The sequence below is a fragment of the Phocoena phocoena genome, chromosome 13 (genome assembly GCF_963924675.1).
Source record: "Phocoena phocoena chromosome 13, mPhoPho1.1, whole genome shotgun sequence".
In the NCBI taxonomy this organism is placed as follows: Eukaryota; Metazoa; Chordata; class Mammalia; order Artiodactyla; family Phocoenidae; genus Phocoena; species Phocoena phocoena.
Genome location: NC_089231.1, coordinates 82,218,711 through 82,244,429, shown reverse-complemented (window position 1 = coordinate 82,244,429; position 25,719 = coordinate 82,218,711). Strand labels below are relative to the sequence as shown.

Sequence of the window (25,719 nt, the reverse complement as noted above, 5' to 3'; positions counted from 1 at the left end):
CAGGGGCTGAGAAGTGATGGTGGGTTTGCTTAATCACATTAAGCAAACTGGGAGATGATGGCTAAAGGGAATGGGGTTTCTTTTTGGGGTAATGAAATGTTCTTGGATTAGATAGTGGTAATGGTTGCACAACTCTGTAAAGATGCTAAAAGCAACTGAATTGTATATTTTAAATGGGTGGATTGTATGTATGTGGATTATATCTTAATAAGGTATTAAAAAAAAGAGTCAGGGTAGGAGTGGGAATCTTTCAGAGAGGCTGTCTCACATGACTGAGACTTCCCTTCACCTGTTAAAAGTGTCAACTATAGTTCAGCCAAGAGGCAGCTTTGGGGGTTTACAAGGAAGACTCAGTAAAGCATCTAAGGAAAAAAAAGCCTTCGTGTGTGTGGCTAAACTTGGGATGTACTCAGCAATGCCTCCACTGTTGTGAAATTGTTGCTCTTCTTGGATACCTCAATGAATCTTTTTATCTTAAATGAATCAAGGGGTGGTTACAAGTCTTCCTTTGGTCTGTGTGTGGGTCTGATAGATAGGCAGGGACCCAACATGTGCAAGGCTGCTCAATGTCTCTCTTCTTTGCTTCAGGTTGGAATATAAGCTTCTCAGTATATGGATCCCAGGAAGCATGCAGACTGGCTTCCAATTCTTTCCTGTGTTCCAGAGCAATCACATTAAGCACAAAATCAAGTTTGAGTGCAAAGAGTAGATTCCATTGCTTACTTGAATTGACACGTTCTTGTAACTGTAATAGCAGCAACAGGCAGAGGAGGAACTAAAAACTACTAGAAAAGCCACTCTTACCTTTGTATAGCTGACATCTTTAGACTATAAAAGGAGCAAATCTAACCATCTCGTTTTTTTTAAAAAGGGGACAAAAAAGGTAAAATGTCCTTAGCTCTTCCAGTATCGGGCACTGTTCTAATCGCTAAACCCATATCAACTCATGTAATCCTCGTATTATTATAGCCACATTTTAGAGATGAGGAAAAGAAATCTCAAGTGAGGCCATACAATGGCAATCCAATACCCAAATCCAGGGAGCCAGGAGAATCTCCTAACACACCCAATAGGATCAAGTAATTATATAATCCCTTGTTTGCATCTTTTATTGTTTCTCTCAGAGTTATTTAATTTTTCAAGGTTTTAAGTGTTGCCTCCTCCAACTAGTCTTGAGCATCTGTGAGCTGGGACCTGTCTTAGTTTCTCTCCAAGCGCCCTGCAGCCAGCAATGTACCCATCTTGGAATGTTTTGTTCCCTCTGCCCAAAAAACTCTCCCCTTTCTTGTTTGGCTAATTTTTACTGACCCTTAAACGTCACATTGTCCGATGGAACCTCTCCTAACAGTACAATCCCTTCAGCTCCAAATAAACTTGTGACCCTTCATCTGGACTCTCCTCTCTCTTCTTGCATATACTGTCAGCTCCATGAGGACAGGGGCCAGGTAATTCCCTGCCTTCCACTGCATCCCCAGCAGCCAGCAAGGAGCAGGGCCTACAGGAGATGCCTAATATGGGATTTTTTTTGTTTTGTCTTGCTTTATTTTGTAAGTCTGATGCTAAATCTGTAGTTGCTTTCTTCAAAGATGTTTGAGCAGGCAACTAAGTTTTCAGGGTGTGAGGAATTTCATTTTTTTTTCTTCTCATTTCTCCATTGCCAGCTGACATCACGGAGTACAGTGGTTTCCACCCTAATAGGGGCAGTTCAAAATACCATTCATCAATTAAACTCTCCCCTGAAGCCAGTTAGTGCAGTCCCGGGATTCTCTCGGCTCCAGTCTTCCTGGCTTCCTCTGTGATCTAGACATGAAGATCTCCGCCCCCCACGCCTACTTCGTAGAACGTGAGCCGCATGAAAATGTAAGAACTATATTCATTTCTGCAGGTGCCTAAAAATAGACTCTCAGAAGCCAAAGAGAGCCTTAGGCCATTTCCTTTTTTTTTAGGCTCTCAGAATATTAAAGAAACTCTGGATGAAAAAAATTAATTCCCAGTACGGGCTATGTGGCCCAATAATGTGACAAAGAAGCTGATATCTCTACAATTCACAGAAGAGACTACAATTGTTCCTACGTGTAACCTAATTTGGAGATACTTATGTCAAAAATCTAAATTTGAAGCCCAGGCCAAATGCTTTCTCAACCCAAATCCCACTGGCCCTGCCTCGAAGATGTCATCACCGATGTTTGGTGAAGGAAGGAGGGAAGGAAAGCAGGAAGGAGGGAAGGAGGAAAGAGCATACGAATTTAAATTAACATGGGTGAAAAACGAAGAGAGTGTTTCGTAAACTGCAGACTGCAGGACGCTTGGGAAAGTTTATTGCCACGGTAACAACCCCCAACTCTCTAAGCTGTCCGCAGTGGCTCAGAACCTGTGAACCTAGTTTGCAGGTGGGCCCCCCTCCCTCCGCCTTTCGCCTCCAGGGCCTTGGCCACAGAGCGCGCGCCCGGGTCCTCGCGGAAACGCGCCGACCCTCCCGCCCCCGGAAGTGACGTGTCCACGGCCTAGCAACCGTTGCCGAGGAGCTCGTCTCTAGGAACTCACTAGAGCCCGGATGCCTCCGGGGGGGGAAGTTGTTTCGTGAGGAGAATTTGAGGTAACTTCGCCAAGCCGCGGTCGGAAGCTCCCCCAAACCCCTAAGTAGGAGAGAACTCCTTCCCCTTCCCAGTGCAGCACCTCGAGAACGGAGGGGTAGCAGCAGTTCAAGCCCAACATCGGGGGTCGGCCCCTGTGGTGCCTCGCAGTGATTCGGGCGGCTCTCCCGCGGGATGAACCGCAGGGTAGCCCAGAGCAGCCCTCGCGAGGTGCCTGGGTCTGACGTGGGGTCCTCTGTCCGCTCTCGCGAGCCCCGGGGCGTGAGGGGGTGGTGGAGATACTATTTTGGGGAATCTTGGGAGGCTGCTGGTCCAGCGTGCGTGCCAGCCTGGGACCAGGGCAGCGTCGTTTCTGTGCCGAGTTGTGCCAGATAAACGCATGTCCTGGTTTCAGTTCTTTTCCCCCACCCTCTCGGGTTCTTATGTGGGTGAGTGCTTGTGAATTAGTGTGGCGACTTTCCTTTGGAAGAGGGAGAGTGATTGCTTTTGCTAATTTTAGATCGCAGAGCCCACTGGGCACAGACAACCTACCTGTTCAGTACATCTTTGTCTCCTGGGAACGTTTTACTTGTTTGTCCAAGTCTTCTGGTTTTGGGAAGGGAAAAAAGAATATATATCTGTGTGTATATGTTACGTTTTGTGTATGTGTAATTTCTACATGTATATAATTTCTAAAGAGTTAAAAATTAATATATCTGTGTGTGAAGGTTGTGACGTGGACTTATACTTAAAATACTTTCAACAGTGGAAGATTTGCATCTCCAGTGTGGATTTTTATTTCATTTATGTAAAGTTTTCCTTTTATAGCTTAAAGGAAACAGTATGGAGGAAACCTCAAAATTTTAAGCCACATTGGTTATTTTTTCTACCATCTTTTGGCTTATTTTTCAAAAATAATCATTTACTCATAATTTTATCATACTTATGAGGAAATGATAATATTTTTACATTTCAATGTTAGGTATCTAGCTCCACCCACCCACTTTAAAAAACCTATTTCAGAGCAAGGTGCATGCAGCTCCAATGAATGTCTTAAATAAAATAGCATCTCTTCATTTCATGGTTAGGAGCTATTAGGGAGCACTGAAGTATTTATTCTCTCTTTTTTTTTTTTTTTTTTTGCTGTACGCGGGCCTCCCATTGCCGTGGCCTCCCCCGTTGCGGAGCACAGACTCCGGACGCGCAGCCCCAGCGTCCAGGGCTCACGGGCCCAGCCGCTCCGCGGCATGTGGGATCCTCCTGGACCGAGGCACGAACCCGTGTCCTCTGCATCGGCAGGCGGACTCTCAACCACTGCGCCACCAGGGAAGACCTCTTTACTTCTTTTTTTAGTAGTTCATTTTTTAATTCATTTTTAAAAATAGCTACTCTAAAAAATTGCCTGTCTGCAAATTTCTACCACTTTTTCCCATACTAAACAAGTGATATCTGTGTGCAAGAAACACTAATAGCCTTGTTTAAACTGTTTCAGCAGTTAAATAATCAGGTAATCAATTTTTTAAAAAGTTATGATCTTCCTCACTGCCACTCTGTTTAGGCTTATGCTTATTTTCTGGCCTTGGGCCTGTGAACAAATTCAGTCTAGTGGAAGAAGTCACTGTTTTAGATGCAGTGGATATTCAGAGATAGAATTAGGCACAGATATGTCCTCATGGAATTTACAGTTTAGTAGAGAAGAGAAACTGTCGGTAAGTAACTAGTACAAAACAGAAAAGTAACTCCAGGAGAGCAGTGCAGATAAAGTGGTCAGCTTGGAGGGCAAATGCTGCTATTCTGATGCAGAACTGGGGGATAGCTTGAGAAAGATCTCCTAGAGAAACTTGGATTTGGAGGACAGGGCTTGAAACATGGTTAGGATTTGCACCTCTGGAGACAGGGGAAAGGGAGAACAGTCCTAGGCAGAAAAAACAGTATTAACGGAAGGCAGAGACGGAAAAGCTATTTAGGGAGCAGTGCTTATTTCAGTCAGCTGAAGTTTGAAAGGGTGTAAGGTAACAATTGGAAATAATATTGAGAAACTGTAAATTGAGCTAGATCTTAAAGGGTCTCAAAATCCAAGAAGTTTGGACTTTATTTTGTAGGCAATGAGATGCCTACAAAATGATTTGGAATGGGAGAGGCAGAGACTGGAACTATTGAAGGCAAAGGAAATGAAGGCCTTAATTACTCAAGGGTGGCAGAGTTGATGCATCAATGTGTGAAGAGTACCTGGTGGAGGAAACCAAAATAAAACCAAAGAGCGCACCCCCAAGGCTGAAGCTTGCAGCCTCTACCCAGCTTCAGGTGGTTGTGGCCATGTACCTAGTGGGTCCAGGGTTGCCAGATCTGATTTTCCAGAGAAATTGGTAATTTGGATTAATGTGGGTTGCTAATTAAAAATATATATATATTAGAAGCATGTTTACAGGCTAACAAGTTTTTACCTCTAGGTAGAAATTGTGAAGCTGAGTGGGAGAAATGTTAATGTCGGTGGATTTTGTATTCATTTGTCCACATTAATTCAGTGTTAATTCAGATGATTGCTATCAGATGCATATACAAAAACAGGTCGTTAAATATTAACAGTATGTACTGTAGCATTCCTAATAAAGTCTGCATACTCTTTTTCTTTCAACAAAATAACCCCTTCACAGCATTTTATATGCCATGTAGAATACTTCCCATGCCTACTTCCTATGAACTTAATACTGACTTTCTGTTGACTGTATTTTGTTAATACAGAACTTTTGTTACCAATATTGAGGAATTTTTTTCTGTATTTTTACTCTTTAGTATAAATTATAAGACCTAATTATGAGTGATCAAATCAAATTCATCGTGGACAATCTCAATAAGGAGCCTTTTAGGAAGAACTATAACTTAATCACATTTGATTCCCTGGAGCCAATGCAACTATTACAAGTTCTCAGTGATGTTCTGGCTGAGATTGACCCAAAGGTAAGAGTTTTCTTTTTCTCTGTGATGAAAAGTGTGGCAAGAAGGCCAGTTTCTGCCACTAAATATCTGTGCGTCTAGGGCAAATTATTTAACCTCTCTGGGCCTAATTTTCCATGCCTGTAAAGCTATAGATAGTAGATGATCTTTAAGGTTTCTTAATAGATCAAAAACTAAATTATCTACTTGTACCTTATTTAGAAATTATTTGTCTACTTCCAAACATGAATAGATTTGGTCCTGGAATGAAGATGCTTTTACGAAAGGTTTTATTGTGTTGCAAGTTGGCTCACGTCTCTCATACACTGGTCTTTTCCACTGAGACTTTTTTAAGCTTGACCTTCTTAATATGAATCCTGATTGTACTTGTATGTACCCTCACTTGGAATCTGGGGGCCTCCATACTTAATCTGTTTTTGAAGAGACCATTGTGACTGTTATGCTCTAGCAGAACAATTTTGTCAGTGAGTTTAAATATTGTACTTTGTTAGATATACAATAATAACATTTTTTCAATTTCTTTGTTAGCAAGTTGTTGATATCAGAGAGGAGATGCCAGAGCAGACAGCCAAAAGGATGTTGAGCCTTCTTGGTATCCTTAAATACAAACCTCCAGGAAATGCCACGGACATGTAAGAATCTGATCAAGTGTTGCTTTCTTAGAGCTGTGCTTTAATATCCAAACCTTCACAGTCAGTCTTTCTGGCAATACCTGTCTTCCCTAAGTCAGTGGCCTCAGAAAATCACTGAATTTCAAAGTAATCTTGAATTCTTAATGTTATTTTGTCATGCAGGAGTCTTAAGTGAGTCAGTTCTTTCTCTTAATCAGAAAAGTCAGGCAAATCCATGATTCCATTTTATCATTTATCTGCCATCCTAGACAAAAACAATGACTTAAACCTGTCCAGTCAATGAAGTGAAGTATTTAGGCTGACTGTACCGGTTAATGGTTCCAAAACAACCTCCCTGTATATTCCAGTGATATATTAAAGGCCTAATTTTATGATTATTGTTAATGTGCAGACTGACTTTAGATTAGCCTTGGTTTTATCTTTTTAAAATAATCATAGAAAGCAATCAGGAAATTATAAATTGGATTTTGAGCAAATGTTACCTCTTTTCAAGGTTTACTTACAAGCCTCTGTGTGTGTGTGTGTGTGTTTATTTTCTTTTTATAGGAGTAACTTTCGTCAGGGTCTGGTGATTGGAAGTAAACCTGTGATTTACCCAGTGCTCCACTGGCTTCTTCAGAGGACTAATGAACTGAAGAAAAGAGCATATTTAGCTCGTTTTTTAATAAAACTTGAGGTACCAAGTGAGTTTCTTCAGGATGAAACCGTAGCTGATACCAATAAACAGGTATACAATATATAAATGGTATTTTTAAGCTATCCGTAGTGGATTTCAAGGTGCACACATTCAAATATATATTGATCTCACTTTAGTTTATTTGCTGTCTCCGTATTTCCAGTGGCATCAAAAGGTAAAATAGTTATCAGCTAATGTTCAGCTGTAATCACTTATGAAAATATTGACTTTTGCACACAAATACCTTTTTGGTGATAGAGTATGTGGATAGAAAAAAAAACCCTGAAATTTGGATCTTAGAATAATTTATTACTTAAGAATTGTGGTGCTCGCTCCGGCAGCACATATACTAAAAATTGGAATGACTCAGAGAAGGTTAGCTTGGCCCCTGCGCAAGGATGACACGCAAATTCATGAAGTGTTCCATATTTTTTACTCAGCCATAAAAAGAAACGAAATTGAGTTATTTGTAGTGAGGTGGATGGACCTAGAGTCTGTCATACAGAGTGAAGTAAGTCAGAAAGAGAAAAACAAATACTGTATGCTAACATATATATATGGAATCTAAAAAAAAAAAAAAAAATGTTATGAAGAACCTAGGGACAGGACAGGAATAAAGATGCAGACGTAGAGAATGGACTTGAGGACACGGCGAGGGGGAAGGGTAAGCTGGGACGAAGTGAGAGAGTAGCATGGACATATATACACTACCAAATGTAAAATCAATAGCTAGTGGGAAGCAGCTGCATAGCATAGGGAGATCAGCTCGGTGCTTTGTGACCACCTAGAGGGGTGGGATAGGAAAGGTGGGAGGGAGACGCAAAAGGGAGGAGATATGGGGATATATGTATATGTATAGCTGATTCACTTTGTTATAAAGCAGAAACTAACACACCATTGTAAAGCAATTATACTCCAATAAAGATGTTTAAAAAAAAAATAAATAAGTGTGGGTTGAATAAAAAAAAAAAAAAAAAGAATTGTGGGTAGTTAGGATCCTGGGCTTGGGACTGCAGAATACTTTGTTGATCAGTTCTGTGACTGTATAATTTGTCATCCAAATCAGAGAGGAAAGGGGTTATCATAATTACACTGGAGCAAAAGATATAAATTGACAGTGTGCCAGGCGAATTGGTACATGTGAGCACCTTCAAAGATTGTGTGTAGACAAAGAAGCCAAGCTTATGATCTCAAAGGATGTTCCACTCAGGCAGAAGGTAGAGAAAGGACCAGGAATTTGTAATTTCAGTGTACTTTCCTCTCCAGAGTTTTGGGGTGATACTGGGTTCTGGCCTTAAGGTCTTAAAGCTCTTGACTACTCAGGATTCTGGCTGGTCTGGCTCCTGGTCCTGGGATTTCAAAGCACATTGCTGATCAAAGACTATGGAAAGAAAGAATTTAGGCTTAAGATTTCAAAGAACTTTGATTTAAAAGAAAAAAATTTGCCTCTGTTTAGTGTTTGTGCTTTTGTTCTATAGTAGGTATGTAGACCGTTTTGTGCCAGTTTGTTGTGAGTAGTCTCTCAATCTGTCTCTCCCAATAGATTATGAGATCTATGAAAACAGATATCATGTCTTATCCATCTTTGTTTTCCTCCAGAGTTTGGTAGGGTTGCTTCTATATGGTATGTGCTCAAAATTTGTATTAATCGAAACAATCAACTAAATGTTTTTTCATCCATATATTTTGGATGAAATATATTTCATCCATAGCAGTCACTCAAAATAGAGTCAGTATTGATCTCTTAAGACATTTCTAAGGTTGAAAGATTTATGCAAATAATTATGTCAAATGTTACAGTAGATGCCTTGAGAAAAGTATAGCAGAATGAGAACACTGCAGCCCCTACCTTTGAATGCTTTACATAATGTAAGAAATAGAGAGGTGTAAATATGAAATATTTTATTTATTTATTTATTTATTTATTTATTTTTTTGGCGTGGTACGCGGGCCTCTCACTGTTGTGGCCTCTCCCGTTGCGGAGCACAGGCTCTGGACGCGCAGGCCCAGCGGCCATGGCTCACGGGCCCAGCCGCTCCGCGGCATGTGGGATCTTCCCGGACCAGGGCACGAACCCGTGTCCCCTGCATCGGCAGGCAGACCCTCAACCGCTGCGCCACCAGGGAAGCCCTATTATTTTATATTTTTAATTTTATTTTATTTATTATAAATATGAAATATTTTATCCTCCCTACCCTCCCACATCAATAAATTTTTTTTTTTTTGTGGTACGTGGGCCTCTCACTGCTGTGGCCTCTCCCATTGCGGAGCACAGGCTCCGGACGCGCAGGCTCAGCGGCCATGGCTCACGGGCTCAGCCACTCCGTGGCATGTGGGATCTTCCCAGACCGGGGCACAAACCCGCGTCCCCTGCATCGGCAGGCGGACTCGCAACCACTGCGCCACCAGGGAAGCCCGCACATCAATAAATTTGATAGAAACCAATTCCTCTGGAGTAAGGTTATTTTATTTTATTTTTAAAATAAATTTATTTATTTATTTCCCTGTGTTGGGTCTTCGTTGCTGTGCACAGGCTTTCTCTAGTTGGGGCGAGTGGGGGCAACTCTTCGTTGTGGGGCTCAGGCTTCTCGTTGCGGTGGCTTCTCTTGTTGTGGAGCGCGGGCTCTAGGCACGTGGGCTTCAGTAGTTGTGGCACACGGGCTCTAGAGCGCCGGCTCGGTAGTTGTGGCGCACGGGCTTAGTTGCTCCGCGGCACGTGGGATCTTCCCGGACCAGGGCTCAAACCCGTGTCCCCTGCGCTGGCAGGCGGATTCTTAAACACTGCACCACCAGGGACGTCCCTGGAGGAAGGTTATTAATAGGCTTTTACTAAACATGCCCAGCTAATTATTAATGGAAGGATTAATAATAAGACATGTTTGTCCTCGAAGCATGTTTGAAGTATATGTATAAAATGACTTACATATTTAGCCATTTAGCAGAGAGCCTAATAAAAAATGAACATTGTGGGCTTCCCTGGTGGCGCAGTGGCTGAGAGTCCGCCTGCCGATGCAGGGGACACGGGTTCGTGCCCCGGTCCGGGAAGATCCCACATGCCGTGGAGTGGCTGGGCCCGTGAGCCATGGCCGCTGAGCCTGCGCGTCCGGAGCCTGTGCTCTGCAACGGGAGAGGCCACAACAGTGAGAGGCCCGCGTACCGCAAAAAAAAAAAAAAAAAAAAATGAACCTTGTCTTTCTGAATGAAGAGTTTTAGAATGATTTACAGACTTGCAGAATATGATCAGTCAAGAAAAAATATTATTAATTTTCTGTCATTATCCACAAAAAGACCTATTTTAAAAAAATTTTGGCTAAGAGTTCTGAGTTTTTTCATTCCTTTAACTACTTTTTATTGCACACCTGTATTGGTTATGCACTATGCTAGGCCCTAGGAATGTAGAAGTCTCCACAAGTAATATAATTCTTATCCTCCTGACTCTCACTGTCTAAATGAGGGAGACAGACAAGTAACTAGCAATTATAATTTTATATGATATTTACTCTGATATCATGGTACTCTGATATGGAATAGGTACAGGGCTAGAGAAGGCTTCTTTGAGGATAGTGGTGTCTGTGCTGAGACCTGAAGGATTAATAGGAGCTATCCTGGCAAATGGTGAGGGAGTCATAGAGTATTCTCAGAGGGAATAGTGTATGTAAAGTGAAGGTGGAATATTCCAGGGATTGAAAGAAGATCAACAAAGCTAGTGAATAGAGTGTTAGTTAGGGAAGTAACCAGAGAAGTCTTTAGAGGCCAGATTATATACACCAACTTTTTTTGTGTCCTGTATAAATGTTTAAGGATATATTTAAATGCTGTTCTATACCGATTAAGTAATCACTTTAATAGATAACCTGATTAAGAAAAGCCTACTGGATCTAGTCACTGGTTTATAATTTTTTAACTTGTTCTTTTAGTATGAAGATTTGATGGAAGCCTTTAAAGCTTTGCATAAAGAATGTGAGCAGCTCAAGACATCTGGATTTTCTACAGCAGAAATAAGAAGGGTAAAGAAAAAAACATAATAACCATTTCTGGGGGAACTTGAATTAAATTCAGTATGAGTCTTAAGATTATGTGGAAACTAGTGATAGCAAATGGCAAATTTTCTTTTGTAGGACCTTTGCTGATTCTTTACTGAAGAAATTAATGAGGCCAGGGTAAATTCATAATTAGTTCTTATGTACTATATAGACCATTACCATGGATTAAAAGCAATTAAAATTTGGGTCTTTATCTAATATATATATATGATATAGAAAAAAAATATATATGTGTGTGTGTATTTGGGATCATGCTATACATAATTATTTGTTTTTTTTAATCATTACATGGGAGTATATTCCCATTGTTATCTTTCTACAGTATGATTTTTCATGACTAAATTTATATTAATTAATTATTAATATTTAATATTCTGTGGTATGGATAGTCTAACAATTTTTGGTGTTTTGTTTTCATTTTTTGCTGTCATAGATAATGCTGTGATTATCTTCTACATAAATTTATTTGGGGATACCTGCGATTGTTTCCTTAGAGTAAATTCCTAGAAGTAGAATTGCTTATTAAAGCATATGAGAATTTTTAGGACTTTTGATGTATGTTACTTAGTGTTCTCCAAAAAATGTCTTTATATTCTTGCTAGGTGTGTAAGTTCTTTCTCTAAACAATTGCTAATTCTCACTTTCATGGATTTTGTATTTTTAGAAATCACATCTTTATCTTCTCATTCAAACAGGAAACATTAGAAGTTGCTTCCTCAGGGAGCCTTCCCTGATTCCCTAGATAGATTAGTTCCCCCCCAGTTCTTTCTGTTTCATAACACTCATTACACTTATGATTATTTTAATGCCTGTCTTACCAACTGTATTTAAACCCAGTGAGGGCAGGGGCCATGTCTACATATCTTGTTCACCACAGTGTCCCCAGTGCCTATCACAGTGCCCTGCATGTGGGAGGTTCTCAATAAGAGTTTGAGAATGTATGTATGAATGTATAAGAAATGAAAGATGAACTCACATCTAATGGAAAAGAAAGACCCATAAGTAGATAGTTATCACAAAGTATGGAATAAAAGTGATGTCTATCTATGGTTCCTCAATTATGTCATGTGAGTAAACTAAAATGATAAAATAACTTAGCGTCTGTGATTTTAATTTTATTAATTATTACCAAAGTATTTTTCAACATATTCTTTGTAAAGAAGTATGATTAAGCAAAAAGTAGAAAATAATTCACTCAAAATGCCATGCTCTAGTGATAACTGCTACTGATATGTTAGTGAATATATTTAATATATTTTTCTTGGTATTGTATTATATATAAATGTTATAATCTGCTTCTTTCAAGTAATGTCATATCATGACTTTTTCTTATGTCATTCAACATTCTTCATGATTTTTAGTGATTTTCATTGTGTTGTGCCATAATTTACTTAATAATACTCAGACATTTGGGTCATTTCCAAATTTTAGATATAATTGACATCTATGAGGATCTTTATGGATTCCCAGAGGGGAAATTACTGAGCCAGAATGCATACACATTTATTTTAAGACTTTTGATATTGTTCTTCAATATAATGCCACCAGTAGTAACAGTGCCTGTTTCCCCAAATCCTGTCAGTACTGACTACCGTATATATTTTTCCTTTTATTATTACTGTGAGAGTTAGCCTATTAGTTTTTTGGGTTAGGAAGGATTTTTTGTTTGTTTGTTTTCACTAGAAACTATTGTGGAGCTGGTTAAAAGACATTTTTGAAATCTTTATTTTTAGAAAGGGAATTGGTTAATTGACAAAACCAGATACAAATTTATGTCTTGAAAACACCATAGCCTTAAAAATAATATTGGTGGAAAATTGACAGAATATAGAGTTTGGTATTTAACAGAGCAGACGGGATGTCAGCAGCTGTTGTTCATGTTTTTAGACCTGTACACTTTCCATTATAGAAGATCTTTGAAAAATCATGTGCCCATATTTGGAATCAGAACACAAATGTCTGGTTGGCAGCTTTACCTTACTGCTTTGTAACCTGTTTCAGTTGCTTTTCTAGATGAACACCAAGCTACCAAATAAATTACCCTGCATAAAGAACCCTGGGGTGAGGAGTGGGAATAGAAATGCCCTTCATCCAAAAGAGGATCTTTGTTCCTTAATGCTCTGGTTATAAATGATGGAAATGGTAGATGCATAATCATGTAAAGACCTTATCTGAATTCTACAGACAAAGAATACTTTTTCTTATAACGTCTTCTTGACTACTTTTTAGGATATCAGTGCAATGGAGGAAGAAAAGGATCAGCTCATTAAGAGAGTTGAACGTTTGAAGAAAAGGGTAAGGCGAGAATTAGCACTGTAAGACTTTGGCCCCAATTCCCAAGGACTTGCAAAGAGTTAGGAATGCAAATAAAGATTAAGCAAGGCATGAGTGTACATCGGAGGCTGGAGTCAAATACATTGATGGAAAGGGAATCTCCCTAGGCAGCAGCCCGAAACTTGTTAAGGACCTGGAGTCTGAAACTTTAGTGTCATCTCTAGGGAATACTGTTTACCAAAAGGAAATGATAAGTGGATGTCTGAGTCACATGACATGCTAATGTCTTTCTTAAACCTGATAGTAATATATACTATTTATTCCCTCACTGTAGGTGGAGACAGTTCAGAATCATCAACGGATGCTTAAAATAGCAAGGCAACTTCGAGTTGAGAAAGAGAGAGAAGAATTTCTTGCACAACAGAAACAGGAACAAAAGAATCAGGTACCCACATAAAAGTTTATATTCTCATTATGAAAGAAATAGTTCCTGCTGATCATTCAAATGTAAAGAAGATTTTTTAGAATTGTAGTTCACGATTCCCTTTGTTAACATGATGAAATACTCTTTTTAAGAGTATTGTGTGGTGAGCTTCCCTGGTGGCGCAGTGGTTAAGAATCTGCCTGCCAGTGCAGGGGACATGGGTTCGAGCCCTGGTCTGGGAAGATCCCACATGCCGTGGAGCAACTAAGCCCGTGAGCCACAACTACTGAGCCTGCACATCTGGAGCCTATACTCCACAACGGGAGAGGCTGCAAGAGTGAGAGGCCTGTGCACCATGATGAAGAGTGGCCCCTGCTCGCCGCAACTGGAGAAAGCTGTTGCACAGAAACGACCCAACACAGCCAAAAATAAAATATAAAGTAAATAAATTTATAAAAACAAACAAACAAACAACAAAAACAAAAAGAGTATTGTGTGGCACCAACAGCAAAAACAATACCATCTTTTGGGTTCTATTCTCTGTAGGTATCTATACACTATCTTTTGGCCCATGCTTAACTCATGTTGTTCCAGCATTACAGAATATCCATTGTAATGTTAAGCAGTAAGATTAACTGCTAATAAAACTTCTAGAATCTCTAAAGGGTGTCCTGAGATTGTGGGGCTATGAAAAAACATCCATTTTATTCCACTGATCACGGTATTCTTTACACTTTACTCCATGGGCAAATAAGCAGATCTTGAAAAGGCTCAAAATTACCCACACTCCACGTTTTTAGACTTTGCCTTAAAGAAAAAATAATTTGGCCACAATTTATTATTTTTTTTAATTTATTTATTTTTGGCTGCATTTGGTCTTCATTGCTGCGCGCAGGTTTTCTTTAGTTGCAGCGAGCAGGGGCTACTCTTTGCTGTGGTGCGCGGGCTTCTCATTGCAGAGGCTTCTCTTGTTGTGGAGCATGGGCTCTAGGCACACGGGCTTCAGTAGTTGCGGCTCATGGGCTCAGTGGTTGTGGCTCATGGGCTCTAGAGCACAGGCTCAGTAGTTGTGGCGCATGGGCTTAGATGCTCCACGGCATGTGGGATCTTCCCGGACCAGGGCTCGAACCTGTGTCCGCTGCACTGGCAAGCGGATTCTTAACCACTGCGCCACCAGGGAATTCCCGGCCAGAAAGTATTTCTTCTATTTTATTAAAAATCTATCTTATGGCTTCCCTGGTGATGCAGTGGTTGAGAGTCCGCCTGCCGATGCAGGGGACATGGGTTCGTGCCCCAGTCCGGGAAGATACCACATGCCGCGGAGCGAATGGGCCTGTGAGCCATGGCCGCTGAGCCTGCGCGTCAGGAGCCTGTGCTCCGCGACGGGAGAGGCCACAACAGTGAGAGGCCTGTGTACCGCAAAAAAAAAAAAATCTATCTTAAAACTGAGTAGACTTGTACATTAAAAATATATTTCAAATCAGCTTCATTTCCTACTAAGTGAGCAGTTTAGATGTTTGGCTCTTTTGGAACTTGGCTTGGCATCATAATAGTTACCCTGCAGCAGTAAGCTGCATTGCCCACGCCCTGAATGGTTACTTAGCATCAGTTTCTGATTCCTGAGCCATCATTTCTGAGAATGCTAGCATTCCTTAGAATAAAGAAAACCATGTTTTAACAAGAAAAGCCTGGTGCATATACGTTTCTAACCAGCATTTTTCCTTGATCACCTAATTCAACAAATAACTAAAGAAAAAGTTCCTGAAAGCTTTTCTTTTAAGTTTTACATGAGAGGGTATTGAGCGAACCAATTACATGTTGGGTTTAGCTTAGTAATTTTTTAGTTCTTATCATTTGTTCCCTTTACAGCATAATTATGTGGAACTTGTATTTTTCATTGCATGTCTATGAATGGGAGGTTTCATTAGACTAAGGAAGTAATAGATCTAATTGTATTTTAAAGCTATTTCATGCAGTGCAGAGACTGCAAAGAATACAAAACCAGTTGAAAAGTATGCGCCATGCAGCAGCAGATGCGAAGCCTGAAAGTAAGTGGAAATTATATGATATAGATGATCATATAATATAAGTCATCATATTAGTGAGAATATTAATTTAAATCAGTAGTCTTCCTTACTAATGGGAACTAGTTATCGTCAAGTGATAGCTCAGCATTTTTTAGGGCATCATTTCCTAGCTAGTAAGTGACAGCCCTGATGAAGACATCCTTAAGTGTCCACCTGTGGTTTTTAAATTCACTTTCAGTGTTTTGTCAGAGGGTGAACTAATGAAAACTACCATGGAGAGAGGCTCTCTGGTGTGTGAATGTATAAAATACTTAGAATGGATTTTATGAGAATGATGGATGGAAAAAATGTGAATGTTGTTTTAGTGCCAGGGCTATAAAGAAAAAAAGTAAAATGCTGGACCCTTAAAACTGAGTGTTGTTTCATATTTTGGGTTGTGCTAATGACATGGGTATCCCTGGCTCTGCTGGCACATTAGCTTTACATAGAGGATACATTGTTCTGATATCCCAGATTATACCACCAAATCTATCCTAGGCATTTTTTAAGTGTGCTCATCAGAAGGGAGACCATGTAAATTGGAAGAGCAGTAAAAAGTTCTCATTGGTATTGGAGAAATATTTCAGTATAAATATCCAGCTATGGGAAGGTTAATTTATCTTTTTCTAGTATTCTGTGAAATATTATACTCTAAGATATAATATACAGAATGACTGTAATAAAAAAGACAGTCAATAACAGGTGTTGACAAGGATGTAGAGAAATTGGAACCTGCATACTTTGCTAGTGGGAATGTAAAATGATGCATCCACTTTGGAAAACAGTTTGGCAGTTCCTCAAAGTATTAAACCTAGAATTACCATATGATCCGGCAATTTTATTCTACCCAAGAGAGTTTAAAACATATGTCCACCCAAAAACTTGTACATAAATGTTCATAGCAGCATTGTTCATAATAGCCAAAAAGTAAAAACAACCCCAGTATCCCTAAACTGATGAATGAATAAACAAACTGTAACATATCCATCCAGTGGAATGTTATTCAACAATAAAAGGAATGAAGTGTTGATACATGCTACAATATGCATGAACCCCAAAAACATCTTAAGTGAAAGAAACTAGTCACAAAAACATATTATATGACCCCATTTGTATGAAATTTCCAGAATAAGCAAATCCATAGAGATGGAAGTCAAACTAGTGATTGCCTAGGGTTGGAGAACTGTAGGGGAGGACAGCTGTGTTGGTAGGTGATGGGGGGAGGAGGTGACTGCTAGTGGGTATAGAGGCTTCTTTTGAAGCTGATTAAAATGGTCTAAAATTGATTGTGGTAATCGTTACACAATTCTGTGAATTTACTAAAAGCCATTGAATTGTACACTTTAAACATGAATTTTATGGCTGTGTGGTAAATTATATCTCAGTAAAGCTGTTGAAAGAGATAATACAGTATTTCCTTGATTCTAGACACATGTTCTTTGCCATTTTAATTGGTTTTGCAATTGAGATACATCTTATACTTTATGTATGCATTTCACATGGTATTTGTAATTTAGTTGATGGCATCTTAAAATCAAGGAAATACGGCATATTTAATTGATATTTAAGAAACCAGTATAGTACTCCCTATAAAATGTATGGTTCATACATATTAATTAGTGGCTTTCCATAGAATCTCTGACTCCTCTCAGTCATAAATTCAGATTCAAGCAGTACCTGGAAGTTGCCATGCATTTAGTCGTTGGTGTCATTTGATTCCTTATTCACTAGGTTTTCACCTTTTAGGAGAATGTTTAGGACAAAAGAAAGTAATTTTTTAGTGCTTTTTTTCCTCCTTAGTATTATATATAGTATATCTTTTTAGTATATGTTCTTTGGGTTTGATGTAGGTTCCTTCACATCTTTACTGTAAAAAATTAAGATAAATCTTCAAAAGAAATTCCTTAAATTATAGCCATTTAAAAATTAATATCAATAAGCAATTTGTTTTCATATGTCTATCCTTGCTAAGAAATTTCTAGAACTTAACATTAATAGTGAATTTTTGAAAATGAAGGTAATGTATATAAGAATTGAAAGATTTGATATGCAGAAAAATTGATTGATCAGTACAGTTTAATACAACTTAAAATGTTAGCCTGAACATGTGTTTCTGCTTATCCTCAGTCTTATTTGGTTAAATATTTCTTGCTATTGTGTTTTAATTCTGGTAACTAAACAGAATATCCAAAGATATTTATAGTATTAGTAATATTTCATTTTTTGTTTGAATTGATAGACTTTGTTTTGCTTTGGCTTTCTAGCCTAAATAGAATTGTTTGGGCCAGGAAATACATAATTATTTAGTAATAAAATGGACAAATAAAGTTGTTCTGTTTTGGGTATCTCTCGAAATGTTGGTTTAAAATATTAATATAAGCAATATGTTAGTAGATGATGCTAAACAGTAAAGTCAATTGTGTTGTTACGCAGTAATAGAAGTAATTGGCTCAAAACCAATAGTCCATTAATTCAGTGTTTACTGGACATCTGCTACTTGTCAGATACTGTGCTAAGTGCTAGGAATAGAAAGAAAAGCTATTTCTATTAAAGTGCTCACAGTCTAATGGAGAAATGACAAGCAGTGGACAATTACAATGCAGTGTGACAAATACACCGATGGAGCTCAGCACAGGCTCCCATGAGAACAAAGAGGCAAAGAGCACTAAACGCTAACACAGAGTCAAATGGTTTCCTGGAGGTGTGGCAATTGAGTTAAATTAAAGCTGGAGAGGTAGAGGAGTGGAAGACATTCCATGCCAAGGCAGAGTGACCTAAAAGAACATAAATGTAGTAAGCTAAGCAAATGATGGAGGAAGAAGTAGAGATAAAAGGGCAGGCTTCTTCTGACTGCTTGTCTTTGAAAAGAAAGCAAGGGAGAGAGTGTGCAAATGATTGAGAAATATAGTACTGTGCATAGATTGAGGCAGGGTCGTGGTCTAGTGGTGTTCACATTGCTGGAGAGTCAGTCAGACAAAGGAAGATTGGAAGATTCAGGAGGAAAAGGTGAGAATTGGTAACAACCTTTCCTGTGTGCTCCCATTGTGTCCCTGTATTGTGCTGAATGTTCTACAGCAATTACCATAATATGTTAATTGTTGGCATATCTGACTCTGACACAGCTAAACAGGCTAGTCACCAAGTCATAATTGTTCTTTCTATTTTCAGGCCTTAGCACACAGATTACACACAGCCAGCATTCAGTAAACAATCTGTTAAATAGTTGGTGGTGGGAGTAGAGACCTTAACCCTGCATAGGAAGAAAATGATCTTTTCCACGGGTAGGAGGGAAATCAAGTAAGAAAAAAAAAAATGGCTGAAAATATAAAAATAAGGTATTATGTGTGCAATATATGTTTTTTGTGGATGGACAGGGAGTGGAGAGCAGGAAGTTAAGGAGTTCCTGATTTGTTGACATCTTTCTGGGAAGCAGAGTCTTAAGGATTATATTCAGCAGACTAGGAAAAGAGTAAATTAAACAGATGTTCAGTTGCTTCAGGTATTTAGTTTAATAAGGTCCATCGAAATTTTTTAGTAACAACAAATGGCTTACAAAAAATTTCTGTTTGCTTAAATAACATAAAAGTATTTTTAGTATAACAGTATAATTTGTATTTTTTCAGAGTAACAGCTGTATTATAAAATACTCACTTGTTAATTCATCTTTATACTCTACATATTCCTGAGATTTGTTATGTAAAAGAAGCTACTCATTCAGTTGTAATAGGATCAGTGAGACATTTTCAGAGGGTTTTTAATCAAAATGTTTGTGGAGATCTTAAGTGACCTTATATTTAATTTCACCAGGATTTTCAAAGATAATTTTTAAAAAACTGCATAGAAACGTGTCCACTTTTCATAAGTTAAAATTTTTAAGAGAAGAATTTAAAATGTGATGGAAACTCTGTTTTTGTTTTTTAATAGCTTTACTGAGGTAAAATGGACATACAGTAAACAGCACATGTTTAGAGTATACACTTGATAAGTTTTGACATACATATACACTAGTGAAACTGTCAACCTTAATCAAAATAACAAATATATCCATCACCCCTAAACATTTCCTTGTGCCCCTTTGTAATATCTCACTCCTGTCCCTCTCTGCCTCTCTAACCCACCCCAGGCAACCATTGATCTGCTTTCTGTTACTATAGATTGGTTTGTATTTTCTAGAATTAGAAACTTTTTTTAAATAAGGAAAGTAATATTAAAGAATTTTAAATCTTTAAAAACATTTTAGATTTTGATTTCTTGCATCTCTGATTACATGCACTATGTTTAAGAACTTGAAGGTGGAAAAACTAGTCATCTAATAGCCAAAGAAGCCAGGTGGTAGAGTTAATCGGAAACCATATAGGAATGTCTGCCTAATTATAGTGTGATTCAGTAAACACTTTCTTTTCCCTTCCTTTCCCCAGTCCCTAAAAAAAGAGGTGGAAAATTGTAGGGATGAATGGAAAACTTGTGAATTTACCATTAATAAATTTTTACACATTAATATACGGTTAGCACAGCAGAACTAAAAATAATTTTAAGGCTTTGGCTGAGATTTATTATGCAATCTACGTACGTAGATTACTTAAACCGGAAATCCAGTGTTTTAAAAAGTCAAGCCAGAATTTGTAAATGTGTAATGGAAAGATCTGAAATAAACTTTTTAAAGCTCTCAAGGCTGGGAATTTATAACAAAACCATTATTCACTGAAAATCTGTATATGTGTATGTTTGTTCACTCTGCCAGAATAAGAAAATGTATTTTAAGTTGCCACTTAACTGTAAACTAATACTTTACAAAATCAAAACTACCAAACATGGAAAACTGAAAATGTTTATGAATGTAGATAATTTCTCTTTTTCAGATTTTAACTTGTACCTTTAGTAATATCTTCATTGGTTTAAAGCTAAAAATGATAATGTATTACCATTTATGAAGTATTAGAATAGAAATATAAATTGCATCATAAGTACTGCAAAAGAAGAAGAATAAATGACCACTTATAGAAGAAATAACCTGGATTAGATTTCATTTGTGTTGTCATTTGGTTCATGGATTCCTTAAATACTTAGACGACAAAATATGACCCAACAAAATGTTTGGCACCGTAAAGGTTATTTTTGCATATTGTGGACTGTAAAAGAATTAGGTGGTAATTTGGAAAGATCATAATATTACTTTTTCTATAATTTAAATATTCTTCTATGTAAATTGTCCTTCATTATCACTCTAATTAACAGCAAAAAATTTTGGTGGCCAATCTTTTATTGTTCTATACTAGGTATTATACAGAATGCTTTTAATGGATGTGCCGTACTATCCAGGTCTTATGTTTTAAAATGTACAAAGCATCACTTCACCTACTCTCTTGGGCTGAATATTCATTTATTTTATTTTTATAGGTTTAATGAAGAGGCTAGAGGAGGAGATAAAGTTTAATTCATATATGGTAACTGAAAAATTTCCTAAAGAATTAGAGAACAAGAAAAAAGAATTGCATTTTTTACAGAAAGTGGTTTCAGAGCCTGCTATGGGTCATTCTGATCTTCTCGAACTTGAATCTAAAGTAAGTAACAATCATCTTCTTTTTTTTTTTTTTTTGCGGTACGCGGGCCTCTCACTGTTGTGGCCTCTCCCGTTGCGGAGCACAGGCTCCGGACGCGCAGGCTCAGCGGCCATGGCTCACGGGCCCAGCCGCTCCGCGCCATGTGGGATCTTCCCAGACCGGGGCACGAACCCGTGTCCCCTGCATCGGCAGGCGGACTCTCAACCACTGCGCCACCAGGGAAGCCCAACAATCATCTTCTTTTTATAAGCTTCCAATTTTATCTCATCCCCACTCCTGTGAAAATTATGTGAACTGCTTTCTATAGTGTCCTACTCTTGACTCTTAAGTTAACCTGTGCTAAGAGCTGACAGCTCTTATGAGGAGTTGTTCTTTATGAGAAATTATAGCACATAATGCTGTCACTTAATCCACATGGTGTTATAAAAACCTAGTCAACTGATTAGGAAAGTGGGTAACTTGGATATATAAATTAATGTATATGATTGACTCATAAGTTTATATATTCAGAATATAATAATTTAGTTGACAATTTTTTAAATATCATAAATGTGATTACTTTTTATTTCCAAGAATAATATTATAACAATTTTGTATTTAAAGCTAATGTTTTTTATTAGCTTTTTATGCCTGCTTTGGAATTACTAAACTTGCTTGTAATGCTCATTGAAACCTGGTATCATAACATTTTTCTTCCCTAAAAACACTAATCAAATGTATATTTTTTAAAATAATAATTAAATATCATGAAAATTGATTGAAAGATTTTGACTTTAATGTGCTTAATAGCCACTACAATTAAATACATAATTCTAATGATTTTATTCTTTTAATTTATGTATAGGAATTAGTTGTCCAAGTCAGATTTGGCTCAGTTTAATGTTATAAGATTAACAGGAAAATTCTAGTTTTTCAAAGGATAGTTATACTGAAAGCCATGTAATTTAAAAAAATTTATTATAGGACTATATGCTTCTATTGGCTTTATTCAGTTTTACTACATTTGAGAAAAGTTTGGATTAATCAGTAGGATAAATGACAGCTATTATAGAATCATAGGTCATTCATTAGAACAGGAAGGGTTTTTAGATGTCATTCATGTCAACTCTCAGCTGGGTTCGTGAATTCCTTGTACTAAATCCCTGGGGAATGTTAGTCCGGATTTGCTTTATCACTTACAGTTACTTGAAAGTCACAGCCTAGGTGAAGGGATAACTTCAGATTTTTAGAAATCATCTTTTTGATAGTAATATATAAATATTTCATGTAGAATACTTTAGGATAATTTAGATATAGATGGTTAAATCCATGTAAGTAATCAAATTGTGTAAATATATATCATGAACTGTGAAATGCAAGTTGTCTCTAAAAGTAATCGTGACAGCCCACTCATAATGTTAATGGAGCTGATCCTCCCATCAAATTACTGATAATAACAACTGTAAATTCAAAGTTTTGTTTGGCCAGATGTCCCTTAGTTTGGGTAATCATAGGCAGAGTTTTAACCTTTTTATTTTCATACTGTTTTAGATAAATGAAATAAACACACAGATCAGTCAGCTGATTGAAAAGAAAATGATGAGAAATGAGCCAATTGAAGGCAAACTGTCACTATATAGGCAACAGGTAAGACCACTCCTTTTGGCTCACATATTTAGGTCTGTAATCTTGTTGGTGAACATTTTCATTAATACCATGGTCTGTGTTATCGATAGTCTTAAAGTGAGAAGGAAGCAAAGAATAAATGTTCTCCTGTCATTGCTAATCTCCAGATTATAAGAAAGAATTTGTGGAAAAGCCACAAAAGATACATGTTCAGGTTTGAAATTCAATATATCTGATAATGCTTAGTTTCCTTAGTGTCTGCCAACTGTGGTGATAGAGCTCTTTGTGGTTATATCTGTGAGTGTGAAATTTGATTTTTTATATGAATGCTTACTTTAAGTGATATAAATAAGACTATTTATAATCTTTAATGAACTAAAGGCAATATACTTTTTCAGGTTTAAAGTTAGTTTGAAAAAATACAGAATAAATTGAATTTTAGTGCTAAGGCATTTATCATTTTATCCAAAAGTCATGAGGGTATATATGTTGTTATGTATTTCTAGACAGAAGGCTCAAATGACAGCCATGGATTACCTGAGAAGAACCTTGGCAAGAAGAGTTTAGTGTGAAGAGCATTCTGTAACCTCAGAAAATACTGAGCCACATAACAAAGCATTATTCAAGGATGCTAGAATTTTTTTAAAAACCTTTTTATAATGGAAAAATTTAACCATATACAAAGGTAGAGAAAATAGTTCAGTAAACCCTCGTGTGTCCCTCAGCTATAGCAATCATGGCCATTCTTATTTCATCTATACTCCCCGCCCCAACTGGATTATTTGAAGCAAATCTTAGACTTCATATAATTTCATCTACAAATATCTCAGAACGTATCTTTAAAAAATACTTTTAAAAAACTTAACATACCACATTTGAAAACTTTTATTACTTCCTTAATATTGGCAAATATCCAATCCAATCAATGTTCAGATTTCCTTGATTGTCTCTTTCTTTCTTTTTTTCCTTTCCTGTTTTTTTTTCCCCCAGTGGCTTTGTTTTAATTAGGATCCATACAGGATTTATACACTGCATTTGGTTGATATATTTGTCTCTTTTAATCTATAGGCTCTCTTCCCTACTTATTTTTTTTTTTTTTTTTAATTTATTTATTCATTTATTTATTTTTGGCTGTGTTGGGTCTTCGTTTCTGTGAGAGGGCTTTCTCTAGTTGTGGCAAGCGGGGGCCACTCTTCATCGCGGTGCGCGGGCCTCTCACTGTCGCGGCCTCTCTTGCTGCGGAGCACAGGCTCCAGACGCGCAGGGCTCTCACTGTCGCGGCCTCTCTTGCTGCGGAGCACAGGCTCCAGACGCGCAGAGCTCAGTATTTGTAGCTCACGGGCCCAGCTGCTCCGTGGCACGTGGGATCTTCCCAGACCAGGGCTTGAACCCGTGTCCCCTGCATTGGCAGGCAGACTCTCAACCACTGCGCCACCAGGGAAGCCCTTCCCTACTTATTTAATCTCTTTTAATCTATAGCCTCTCTTCCCTACTTATTTATCCATTCATTTAATAATTTTCTTGCAGTTTTTTTAATTGAAACTTGTTTATTTATCCTATAGCATTTCCCATAGTTGGTGTTTTACTGATTGCAGCCTGATGGTGTCCTTTTAAAATGTTCCTCTGTTTCCTGTATTTCCTATATATTAGATCTAGAAGCTTGAACAGGTTCTGTTTTGATTTTTTTTTTTTTGGTCAAGAATATTCTCTAAGTGGTATTTTATACTTTCATTTGGAGGAACTAATGTCTGGTTGTCTCTTTTTTTGTGATTTTTTTTGTGCCATTGATTATCAGTGCCTGCCCATTTATTTCATTAGGGATAATAAAATGTTGATACTATGATTCCTTCTTCATTTATTAGCAGGACTACTTTTTTTATTGAAATACAGTTGATTTACAGTGTTGTGTTAATTTCTGTTGTACAGCAAAGTGAATCAGTTATACATATATGCATTCTTTTTTTATATTCTTTTCCATTATGGCTTATCACAGAATATTGAGTATAGTTCCCTGTGCTGTACAGTAGGACCTTGTTTTTGTCTTTCTCTTTCTGACTTACTTTACTTAGTATGATAATCTCTAGGTCCATCCATGTAGCTGCAAATGGAATTATTTCATTCTTTTTTTATGGCTGAGTAGTATTCCATTGTATATATGTACCACATCTTTATCCACTCATCTGTCAACGGACATTTAGGTTGTTTCCATGTCTTGGCTATTGTGAATAGTGCTGCTATGAACATAGGGGTGCATGTGTCTTTTTGAGTTATGTGTTTGTCCATATATATGCCCAGGAGTAGTATTGCTGGATCATATGGCAACTCTATTTTCAGTTTTTTGAGGAACCTCCATACTGTTTTCCACAGTGGCTGTACTAATTTAGATTCCGACCAACGGTGTAGGAGGGTTCCCTTTTCTCCACACCCTCTCCAGCATTTGTTATTTGTAGACGTCTTAATGATGGCCATTCTGACTGGTGTGAGGTGGTACCTCATTGTAGTTTTGACTTGCATTTCTCTAATAATTAGCGATGTTGGAGCTGGACTACTTCTTAAAAGAGAAACCTCCTCTCATCAGCTATTTGGTTATCCTGTAGTTCATATAGGAAAGTCAGGGTACATGCTTGATTCTTATTTTTATTTTTCAGTTTTCAGAATGGATTGGTTACGTCTAACATTAAAAATGATTAGTTAGGGTTAGTTTTTAATTTTTTTGGCTTCTTATCTATTTAATGTTATTATGAACCATAGATGTAATGAAATTTAGGTTGCAGACATTTCCCTTAATGATGCTCAAATTGTCCCATTTTTGGCTGGTAGGAGGCTTTTCCAGTTAACTTCTGAGTCCTTTTAAAATACTATTTGTCTTTGATAACATCCTTGCTTTCTGGTATGATTAAGATAGTTTCT

At 37.7% G+C, this 25,719-nt stretch overlaps 1 protein-coding gene and 1 non-coding gene across 3 annotated transcripts in view; both read left to right on the top strand.

The window, feature by feature from the left end:
- Nucleotides 1–2,565: 2,565 nt before the first annotated feature.
- The window catches only part of IFT81 (intraflagellar transport 81), an 86,470-nt gene continuing 63,316 nt past the window's right edge, over nucleotides 2,566–25,719 (top strand). The window contains exons 1-10 of one of the 2 annotated variants that reach the window (XM_065889710.1): nucleotides 2,566–2,596; nucleotides 5,367–5,531; nucleotides 6,057–6,160; nucleotides 6,707–6,887; nucleotides 10,754–10,843; nucleotides 13,109–13,174; nucleotides 13,488–13,598; nucleotides 15,541–15,625; nucleotides 21,041–21,204; nucleotides 22,735–22,830. In XM_065889710.1, coding sequence (XP_065745782.1) covers nucleotides 5,388–5,531; nucleotides 6,057–6,160; nucleotides 6,707–6,887; nucleotides 10,754–10,843; nucleotides 13,109–13,174; nucleotides 13,488–13,598; nucleotides 15,541–15,625; nucleotides 21,041–21,204; nucleotides 22,735–22,830 — 1,041 coding nt within the window. In that variant the 5' untranslated portion in view covers nucleotides 2,566–2,596; nucleotides 5,367–5,387. Of the gene's footprint in view, nucleotides 2,597–5,366; nucleotides 5,532–6,056; nucleotides 6,161–6,706; nucleotides 6,888–10,753; nucleotides 10,844–13,108; nucleotides 13,175–13,487; nucleotides 13,599–15,540; nucleotides 15,626–21,040; nucleotides 21,205–22,734; nucleotides 22,831–25,719 lie in introns of those variants that run through there. The other variant, XM_065889711.1, reaches the window with a different exon arrangement.
- LOC136133352 (U6 spliceosomal RNA) lies at nucleotides 7,162–7,269 on the top strand. The gene has a single exon (XR_010656501.1). It is a non-coding gene; the product is annotated as a U6 spliceosomal RNA (small nuclear RNA).